The 11202-nt window shown below is 46.0% G+C and overlaps 1 protein-coding gene across 3 annotated transcripts in view; it reads right to left on the bottom strand.

The window, feature by feature from the left end:
• Nucleotides 1-299: 299 nt before the first annotated feature.
• The window catches only part of LIPA (lipase A, lysosomal acid type), a 58777-nt gene continuing 47874 nt past the window's right edge, over nucleotides 300-11202 (bottom strand). For all 3 annotated transcript variants that reach the window (XM_038743813.1, XM_038743814.1, XM_038743815.1), the window contains exons 9-10: nucleotides 8806-8877; nucleotides 300-2088 (exon numbers count right to left, since the gene is read on the bottom strand). In XM_038743813.1, the coding sequence (XP_038599741.1) occupies nucleotides 1855-2088; nucleotides 8806-8877 (306 nt within the window). In that variant the 3' untranslated portion in view covers nucleotides 300-1854. The remainder of the gene's footprint in view (nucleotides 2089-8805; nucleotides 8878-11202) is intronic.

The following is an 11202-nucleotide window of genomic DNA, read 5'->3' as shown; positions in this document are numbered from 1 at the left end:
ACCAGTAGACAGGTGTCAATACCATCAGAATAAACAGAATTATAGATATATAGACATATACATGTGGCTCTGCCACTTGTCTGCTGTGTGACCTTGGGCAAGTCACTTCACTTCTCTGTGCCTGAATTATCTTACCTGTAAAATGAGGATTGAGACTGTGAGCCCAGGACTGTGTCCAACCTAATTAACTTGTATCTACCTCATCACTTAGTATGGTGCCTGCCATGTAGTAAGCACTTAAATACTATTTAAAACAAAACACCCAAAGCCCTGATTAACCATGGAGGGAGCTCAAGGCATACATTCACTACACTTTATTGAAAAAGATTTAAAATTCTTAAAACATTCCATACAGCGCAAACATTATTCCTGAACATTTTTTGGTCGATCCAAGTGCCCTCATCTAAACCTAGAAAATCAGATCATAGTCTTTCACATAGTTTTCCTGTTCATCAAATGGCAGTTGAGTGAAAGCTTTGCTATGAACACAAACCCATGGCTTTGTACAGAACTGACAAATACCTCGGATATTGCACACACACATATGATCACAAACACAAATGGCAAGCTAAAAGAACAGAAGGGAAGGATCCCCTGATGTAGGCAGGAAAGCAATATATTTTGCTCTTCATTACAGAAAAGTTACTATCTCTTTTCTGTTTCAGGCTGGGATTTTCAGTGAGTTACAGCAAATCATTAAGGAGATTTTTTGGTGTAAGGTAGATGATTCTTTTTTTTTGCCCCCTTGACATGGATTCCAATCTTGCTTCAGATTTTGGAATTTACAGGAAGAACCATCCAGTGGCTGTGAGCTTTACAAAGTTCAACACGAAAGCTGCTCTGCCTCTCCCCCGCTGTTTTTCTTAGAACGACATTTGGGACCATCACGAGTCAACAGTAATTTCCAATATACACTTTTTAAAATGGTCAATCAATGGCATTTATCAAGTGCTTAATGTGTATCAAGCATTGTACTAAAACACCTGGGAAAGTACAGATTTGGTAGACAATGATAGTGGAAACTGCTGGGAATGAACCTCATTTGCTCTCACAAGAATAGGTTAAAATTCAGAAAGAATGAACATTTTGTGAGAGGTTTGGAGTAAACCATCATCAAAGGAGTTGAAAAGCTCATTCTTTTAACTTAACTGTCTCCAGTGGCAATATTATAAATGTGATTATTCTCACTTGAACAAGTTTATACATTCCACTTACTATTTGAGCTCTTATGCAGGGAAAGCAGTAATGTTTTCAGCTGTCCAGTTTCTGTGCTCAACACAATAAACACGAGATTAAGTCTATGTGGTTTGAAAATATTTCACAGACTGTCAAAAGGCTAGTTCCCTCAAGAATTATCCTGTGATTCGTGAGCAGAATCTGAACAGGGATGACAGCAAAATTCCGCATTTAGTGGCACACCACTTCATCAGAAAACGGCTCAAGGAATTTGCCATCTTATTCTTTCATTTCTCCCCATCCCCTGTCGCCTCCTCTTTGCACTTTCTGTACACTTCATGCACTCTGATGTGGGTTCAATGGATGGGTGTGCCCTCCATGGCATATTATGATAAGTATAGTTGTTGGACCAATCTTTCCACTTTCCATCCTCTCCCCTCCCTGCTCCGCACCCCCCCGCCAAAAAAATTCAGCAAGTTAGATGGTGTCAGCCCATTCTGGGACAGTGAAATGTTCCTGTTTTCTGACAGAAAGAAGCGGGGTTATGGACCATCTTCATATTCACCAGGGTGTTTTTTGAAATGAGAGTAAAGTTCAAGGCTACTGCAAGTAAAAACAATACATTTTCAGAACATCTGATCGAACCCTTAATTCCAACTTTTCTCCCGCCCTGAGCCGTCACTGGTACTTCTTCATCAGATTGAGGATTTCAGCATACAGGCGCTGAGGGGCATCCAAGCCCCAGATGAAATCCAGATGTTCCCACTTGGGAATATTCTTGTGGTACACCAGCTGGGTAATTTGAGTCAATAACAACTGACTATCTTTGGGGTCTGCCAGCCAGTCCTGACCACCGGTCCACACTGCAGTAGGCACTAGCATGTCTTTCACGTTGTACATGGGAGGGCTTGTCTGGGAAAAGAACCACAAAAGAAAAAAACAGAACAAAAGTCTTCAGGGTCAGGTTCTCCTCCTCCCCCTTCCCATTCCCCCCGCCCCCCCCCCCCCCAGCACCTGTATATATGTATATATGTTTGTACATATTTATTACTCTATTTGTGCATATTTATTCTATTTATTTTATTTTGGTAATATGTTTTGTTTACTGTCTCTCCCTTCTAGACTGTGAGCCCGCTGTTGAGTAGGGACCGTCTCTATATGTTGCCAACTTGGACTTCCCAAGCGCTTAGTACAGTGCTCTGCACACAGTAAGCGCTCAATAAATACGATTGAATGAATTAATGTAAGAACAATAACATCCGACAGGCTTTGGTCTCTGGGTACTGAGATGGAGGACAGTGGAACTAGGCTGAACTTAGGACTTTTACCTTACTTTCAAAATTCCCATCAAACTTTAAACAATGGTTCGCACATAGTTCTCCCCCTCCTCCCCGCCTTACCTCCTTCCCCTCCCCACAGCACCTGTATATATGTATATATGTTTGTACCTATTTATTACTCTATTTATTTATTTTATTTGTACATAATTATTCTATTTATTTTATTTTGTTAATATGTTTTGTTGTCTGTCTCCCCCTTCTAGACTGTGAGCCCGCTGTTGGGTAGGGACCATCTCTATATGTTGTCAACTTGTACTTCCCAAGCGCTTAGTACAGTGCTCTGCACACAGTAAGCGCTCAATAAATACGATTTAATGAATGAATGTAAGAACAATAACATCCGACAGGCTTTGGTCTCCGGGAACCGAGATGGAGGACAGTGGAACTAGGCTGAACTTGGGACTTTTACCTTACTGTCAAAATTCCCATCAAGCTTTAGACAATGGTCTAAATTATTGAATGAATAATTCATTCATTCAATTGCATTTATTGAGCGCTTACTGTGTGCACAGCACTGTACTAAGCGCTTGGGAAGTACAAGTCGGCAACATATAGAGATGGTCCCTACCCAACAACGGGCTCACAGTCTAGAAGGGGGAGACAGACAACAAAACAAAACACATAGACAGGTGTCAAAATCGTCAGAAGAAATAGAATTATAGCTATATGCACATCATTAACAAAATAAATAGAATAGTAAATATGTACATGTAAAATAGAGTAATAAATCGAGTTTTCTTGGTAAAAATACAGAAGTGGTTTACTATTTCCTCCTTCTGCGCAGTAAACTTGAGTCTCCACCCTCTACTCTCTCCCATGTCGCTACTGCTGCCCAGCACAGGTGAGTTTTGATTTGTAGCAGATTGCCTTCCACTAGCTAGCCACTGGCCAAGCTATGAACGGAATAGGTATGCCTCTGCTTGACTGTCCTTCCCTTAGCTGAGACTAGTAGAGTACTGGAAACTCTCCAGGTGCAACTCAGGGGGGCATCAGCCGGGTAGTTCCTGTTAAATTGCTGTGACTACCGGCACAGCAGTGTACTGGCAGCAGCAAGGAGTTGAGCGGGGGGCAAAGGGAAGGGGCGAGAACTACTCCAGCATGCCCATGTCTCTCCCATCCTAAAAAATACCCTCACTTGACCCCACCTCACCTTCTAGTTATCGCCCCATATCCCCCCTACCCTTCCTTTCCAAACTCCTTGAACGAGTTGTCTACATGCGCTGCCTCGAATTCCTCAACAACAACTCTCTCCTCGACCCCCCCAGTCTGGCTTCCGTCCCCTACATTCAATCAATCAATCAATCAATCAATCGTATTTATTGAGCGCTTACTATGTGCAGAGCACTGTACTAAGCGCTTGGGAAGTACAAATTGGCATCACATAGAGACAGTCCCTACCCGATAGTGGGCTCACAGTCTAAAAGGGGGAGACAGAGAACAGAACCAAACATACCAACAAAATAAAATAAGTAGGATAGAAATGTACAAGTAAAATAAGTAAATAAATAAATAAACAGAGTAATAAATATGTACAACCATATATACATATATACAGGTGCTGTGGGGAAGGGAAGGAGGTAAGACGGGGATGGAGAGGGGGACGAGGGGGAGAGGAAAGAAGGGGCTCAGTCTGGGAAGGCCTCCTGGAGGAGGTGAGCTCTCAGCAGGGCCTTGAAGGGAGGAAGAGAGCTAGCTTGGCGGATGGGCAGAGGGAGGGCATTCCAGGCCCGGGGGATGACGTGGGCCGGGGGTCGATGGCGGGACAGGCGAGAGCAAGGTACGGTGAGGAGATTAGTGCTGGAGGAGCGGAGGGTGCGGGATGGGCAGTAGAAGGAGAGAAGGGAGGTGAGGTAGGAGGGGGCGAGGTGATGGAGAGCCTTGAAGCCCAGGGTGAGGAGTTTCTGCCTGATGCGCAGATTGATCGGTAGCCATTGGAGGTTTTTGAGGAGGGGAGTGATATGTCCAGAGCGTTTCTGGACAAAGATAATCCGGGCAGCAGCATGAAGTATGGATTGAAGTGGAGAGAGACACGAGGATGGGAGATCAGAGAGAAGGCTGGTGCAGTAGTCCAGACGGGATAGGATGAGAGCTTGAATGAGCAGGGTAGCGGTTTGGATGGAGAGGAAAGGGCGGATCTTGGTAATGTTGCGGAGCTGAGACCGGCAGGTTTTGGTGACGGCTTGGATGTGAGGGGTGAATGAGAGAGCGGAGTCGAGGTTGACACCAAGGTTACATTCCATGGAAACTGCCCTCTCAAAGGTCACCAATGACCTCCTGCTTGCCAAATCCAACGACTCATACTCTATCCTAATCCTCCTCAACCTCTCAGCTGCCTTCGACACTGTGGACCACCCCCTTCTCCTCAACACGCTATCCAACCTTGGCTTCACAGACTCCGTCCTCTCCTGATTCTCCTCATCTCTCCGGCCATTCCTTCTCAGTCTCTTTTGCGGGCTCCTTCTCCCCCTCCCATCCCCTTACTGTAGGGGTTACTCAAGGTTCAGTTCTTGGTCCCCTTCTGTTCTCGATCTACACTCTCTCCCTTGGTGACCTCATTCGCTCCCACGGCTTCCACTATCATCTCTACGATGATGACACCCAAATCTACATCTCTGCCCCTGCTCTCTTCCCCTCCCTCCAGGCTCGCATCTCCTCCTGCCTTCAGGACATCTCCATCTGGATGTCTGCCTGCCACCTAAAACTCAACATGTCCAAGACTGAACTCCTTGTCTTCCCTCCCAAACCGTGCCCTCTCCCTGACTTTCCCATCTCTGTTGACGGCACTACCATCCTTCCCGTCTCACAAGCCCGCAACCTTGGTGTCATCCTCGACTCCGCTCTCTCGTTCACCCCTCACATCCAAGCCGTCACCAAAACCTGCCGGTCTCAGCTCCGCAACATTGCCAAGATCCACCCTTTCCTCTCCATCCAAACCGCTACCCTGCTTGTTCAAGCCCTCATCGTATCCCGTCTGGACTACTGCATCAGCCTTCTTTCTGATCTCCCATCCTCGTGTCTCTCCCCACTTCAATCCATACTTCATGCTGCTGCCCTGATTGTCTTTGTCCAGAAACGCTCTGGGCATGTTACTCCCCTCCTCAAAAATCTCCAGTGGCTACCAATCAATCTGCGCATCAGGCAGAAACTCCTCACGCTCGGCTTCAAGGCTGTCCATCACCTCGCCCCCGCTACCTCACCTCCCTTCTCTCCTTCTCCAGCCCAGCCCACACCCTCCGCTCCGCTGCCACTAATCTCCTCACCGTGCCTCGTTCTCACCTGTCCTGCCGTCGACCCCCAGCCCACGTCATCCCCCTGGCCTGTAATGCCCTCCCTCCCCACATCTGCCAAGCTAGCTCTCTTCCTCCCTTCAAGGCCCTACTGAGAGCTCACCTCCTCCAGGAGGCCTTCCCAGACTGAGCCCCCTCCTTCCTCTCCCCCTCGTCCCCCTCTCCACCCCGTCTTACCTCCTTCCCTTCCCCACAGAACCTGTATATATGTATATATGTTTGTACATATTTATTACTCTATTTATTTATTTATTTTACTTGTACATATCTATTCTATTTATTTTATTTTGTCAATATGTTTGGTTTTGTTCTCTGTCTCCCCCTTCTAGACTGTGAGCCCACTGTTGGGTAGGGACTGTCTCTATATGTTGCCAACTTGTACTTCCCAAGCACTTAGTACAGTGCTCTGCACACAGTAAGCGCTCAATAAATATGATTGATTGATTGATTGATTGATTGTCCTGAACCCCACTGAGGATGGGGTGATTCTACAAGTTGCCGGGCTGGGCTGGGGGTCTATGTCCCGCTGGCTGAAAGAACAGGATCAGTGGGAGCACAGGTCGACCTTCTCCCCGGCTCCGAGCCACCCTCTGATTCCCCGTCTCTCCCGGAGCAGATGACACTGCTGGTAACCGACTGGCTGTCTGCCTGGCCGCCCTGCTTCAGGCCAGCTCCACAGTGGGGACTCCAAGCAGTGGCCAAGTCCAATCCTTCCCGAGGACAAAGGAAAAGCGTTCTCTGGGACATTATTCACTCCGCATTAGCCGTACAGCCACTTACTGCTTTCCCGGTGCGGCGTTGCGGATGGTTCCCTTGACTGCCACGGATTGCTCAGGGATTCTTCCGACAACCCAGAACCGGCCACCCTCAAGGGACACAGCCTATTACGGCTGGGGAAGGGAGGAGAAAGGGTGGGACACACAGATCCCCATCCCCCCCATCGCCCATGCTTGGATCTTAGAGTCTCTCCTGACGCTAGGGCCCCGGACTACGGGTGCTGACTTGGGTGGAGAGAGCAGCCCCTTCACGGCTTCCAGAGAAACTTAACCGGACGACGTTGGGTTCACGTCTCCTCTAACCACTCATGTTTCATCCCGTTATCTCTCTGAGGTAATTCCTCAGGATTCATCTTTTATTTCAAGGGTTCATATTTTCTGTACAGACATCTCTCCCTCAGGAACTTCAAGCTCTCGGAGAGTGGTGGCCCTAGTTCAACTATTTGTATCTTCCTTTGCCCCTCCCAGGAAGGTCTACCCACAGTGACACACCACGCATAACTGACCACCTGATGAGGCCAGCTCAATGATCCGTCTGGCTACTTCACCGCTGTGTAGGTACTGAGCTAACACCGCCAACTCCAACCGGACATTCTCTCTGAACTGCTCCCGATCGCGAGTCCCTGAAAAGAGCCTGACCCTAGCTTGAAAATGTGAGATCATCATCATCAATCGTATTTATTGAGCGCTTACTATGTGCAGAGCACTGTACTAAGCGCTTGGGAAGTACAAATTGGCAACATATAGAGACAGTCCCTACCCAACAGTGGGCTCACAGTCTAAAAGATGCAACGTGGCCTAGTGGAAAACGGATGGGCCTGGGATTCTAATCACGGCTTCACCATTTGTCTGCTGGGTGACCTTGAGCAAGTCACTTAACTTCTCTGTGCCTCAGTTCCTTCATCTGCAGGGATTCAATACCTAGCCTCCCTCCTACTTGAACTGTGAGACCAATGTGGGAGCTGATTACCTTTTATCTACCCCAAACCTTAGTACAGTGCTTGTCACACTAAGCACTTAAACACTATTACCATTATTCTCATTATTACTATTATTATTATTAGAAGAACTGTCCCCATTTAGAAGGATGAAGTAAAACCATGAAAACAGATGCTGGACAGGAAGAAAGTCCCAGAATTTGAGCCCACAACTGACAGAAAATGAGCTAGCCTCATTTTCTTTCATTCATTCATTCAATCGTATTTATTGAGGGCTTACTGTGTGCAGTGCACTGTGCTAAGCACTTGGAAAGTACAATTCAGCAATAAAGACAGACAATCCCTGCCCAGACCGGACTTACAGTCTAGAAGGGGGGAGACAGACATCAAAACAAGTAAACAGGCATCAATATAAACAGAATTACAGATATATACACATCAAAACAATTGAACAGGCATCAATATAAATAGAATTATAGATATGTACATACATACACAAGTTCTGTGGGGTGGGGGGGCAGAGCAAAGGGAGCAAGTTGAGGCGATGCGGAGCAGAGGGGAAGCTGAGGAAAAGGGAAGCTTAGTCTGAGAAGGCCTCTTGGAGGAGGTGAGCCTTCAGTAAGGCTTTGAAGGGGGGGAAGTGTGATTATTTGGTGGATTTGAAGAGAGAGGGCGTTCCAGGCCAGACGTAGGATATGGGCCAGTGGTTGACGGTGGGACAAGCGAGATAGAGGCACAGTGAGAAGGTTACTGGCACCAGAGGAGCGAAGTGTGTGGGCTGGGATGGAGAAGGAGAGAAGGAAGGTGAGGTAGGAGGGGGCAAGGTGATGGAGAGCTTTGAAGCCAATAGTGAGGAGTTTTTGTTTGATATGGAGGTTTACGGGCAACCACTGGAAATTATTGAGGAAGGGAGTGACAAGTCCAGAATGTTTCTGTAGAAAGATAATCCAGGCAACAGAGAGAAGTTTGGATTGAAGTGAGGAGAGACAGGAGGTTGGGAGGTCGGAAAGGGAGCTGATGTAGTAATCCAGTCAGGACAGGATGAGTGATTGTGGTAGCAGTTCGGATGGAGAGGAGATGGCTGATCTTGGCGATGTCGTGAAGGTGAAACCGGCAGGCTTTGGTGACGGATTGGGTATGTGAGGTGAATGAGAGAGTGGAGTGAAGGATGACATCAAGGTTGCGGGCTTGTGAGATGGGAAGGATGGGCTCATTCATCTGAGAGGACTCATTCAGATGGGCTGCATTTTGACTACAAGTCAAAGATCACTCATTTCCTATTTCTTACCTGGTTATAATGAAAATAATTCTTGGCCTTGCTCCCCCAGTCATAGGCTTTGAGTTCCCCAGATTTGACCGCCTAAAAAAAGGTGGGAAAAAGGTTTATTCATTGTAAATATGTTTTATGATGTCTTCTCTGTTCGAGTGTAAGCTCCTTGGGAATAGGGAACGCATCACTTCATGCTTCTGAACTTCCCAGCTCCTAATACATTCCATAAATGCTACTACTGCTACTGTCTTGCAGTAATCTAGTCCTGTTCTATTATAATAACAATAATAGTGGTATTTGCTAAGTGCTTACTATTTGCCAAGCACTGTTCTAAGCGCTTGGGTAGACATAAGCTAATTGGGTTGGATACAGTCCCTGACCCACATGGTGCTCACGGTCTTACTCTCCATTTTACAGATGAGGTAAGTGAGGCACAGAGAGGTTACGTGACTTGCCTAACGTCACACAGCAGACATGCTGCGAAGCCAGGATTAGAACCCTCATCCTCTCGCCTCCAGGCCCGTGCTCTTTCCCCTAGGCCACACTGCTTCAGCACAGAGTGCTTAATGCCGACTTCTTCCTGGTTCCCGTTAATCTTAGATTTTCATGTCTGTAGAGTTTAATAGCTTTAGGAAGAAGCTTCTTTGAAGCTACCAGACCTCAGATCACAAAACACCTTACAATAGCACTTTTTCCCTGTTACAGCCTGGTTCATATCCTGCTGCCCCATAATAGGTTTTTGCTATTGTTTCATTGGAAACTTCAGTCCCTAGGTGGTTCTTCATAAAGGACACAAATAGCTTGAAATGAGAAAAAAATAATAAAGAGCGTAATTCACTGTTCCCATCCTTTTCCTGCTATTGAAAACAGTGATTGTATAATGGCAGGGCTACATTATGATTAGTCTCTGGTCATCCAATGGATTCTACTGAAGACTTGCAAGGGGATTATTGGGAAGAAAAAGATAAATTACATTTCCCAGGAATTAAGGGGCTGACTCATGGCCTCTTTGCACCACAGTGGTAGAGGTTCTTTTGCAGAGCCAAGCTCCTGTCTGGTCTTGACAAAGTTGGAGAAGGATTTCTGCTCACTCTCTTTCACTCTCCCAGTGCTGATAAGTGAGGAATCTCTTCAGAGTTCACTCCACGAGGGTAAGCCCCATCCTTAAATTAAGCTGATGGGAACAAAGGCCATTCATTCAATCGTATTTATTGAGCGCTTACTGTGTGCAGAGCACTGTACTAAGCGCTTCGGAAGTACAAGTCGGCAACATGGAAGATGGGGGGGCTGATGAACTATTAAGGTGCTTCCTGGTACACAGCTTAGATTGTATTGCATCTCTCTGAATTCTGAATTAAATCCTGTCTGTTCGTGGGTGTTTTTCAACCAAGGCCTATGTACCTTTTTTAATGGAATCCTCGGGGGAATTACTGCTTCCTTTGATCCTTATAAACACAGGAAGGCTGGTGTTATTCCACCTTATATTTTGAATGTTAAGCATGTTGACATTAAACTGCTCCTATTTTAGTCAGTCTTCATTTTATTCATCGTAAAACGAAATTAACTGGTTCACAAATCATCATCAACTAGTTCAGTGTCCAGTATTGGGCACCACAGGAATTTGGAAAAAGGCAGAGTTCCTACCCTCAAAGGGGCATCAATCTACGATGTCACGCTTCGATTTGTAACGATCTTGGAGCTCTGCTTTTAGACTGATCTCCCAGCCTTTTAATATTTAAAATATCTTAAATGTGGGTTTTGGTAGACGAAAATTCCTATGAAAAATATTTACTGCATGTGTTGTAAAGTTCTAAATTTTAGCATATTTTTTCTGAAGCCTGGCCCTTTCTTTAGTCAACTGTAAGTGCTGACAATTTTAAGCTGACAGTAATTCACCTAATGAAAGTAACGGTTGAGACTTTAAGTTGTACACTGTAAGCTCGTTGTGGGCAGGGAATGCGTCTGTTTATTGTTGCATTGTACTCTCCCAAGCGCTTAGTACAGTGTTCTGCGCACAGTAAGCGTTCAATAAATATGGCAATGAATGAATTTATAAGTCTACATTGAAGAAACTCTGATTTTAGTCCAGGGAGAAACCCAAATTCTCCTTTGCACTCTAACACGTGACAGGAAATTCACCTTGTAGCTATGACCTAGGGGAGAGAGCCAAGGCCTGGGAATCATGAGCTCCTAGCTTGGCCCCTGGACTACTGTGTGACAATGGGCAAGTCACTTAACCTCCGGCGGCCTCAGTTTCTTCATATGTAAAATACAGATAAGATGCAGCATGGCATAGTGGAAAGAGCATGTGCTTGGGAGTCAGAGGTCATGGGTTCTAATCCCAGCTCTGCCACTGATCAGCTGTGTGACTTTGGGCAAGTCAAATGACTTCTCTGTGACTCAGTTACCTCATCT

Source organism: Tachyglossus aculeatus, chromosome 3 (genome assembly GCF_015852505.1).
Source record: "Tachyglossus aculeatus isolate mTacAcu1 chromosome 3, mTacAcu1.pri, whole genome shotgun sequence".
NCBI lineage: Eukaryota > Metazoa > Chordata > Mammalia > Monotremata > Tachyglossidae > Tachyglossus > Tachyglossus aculeatus.
This window is presented reverse-complemented; position numbering and strand designations above follow the sequence as displayed.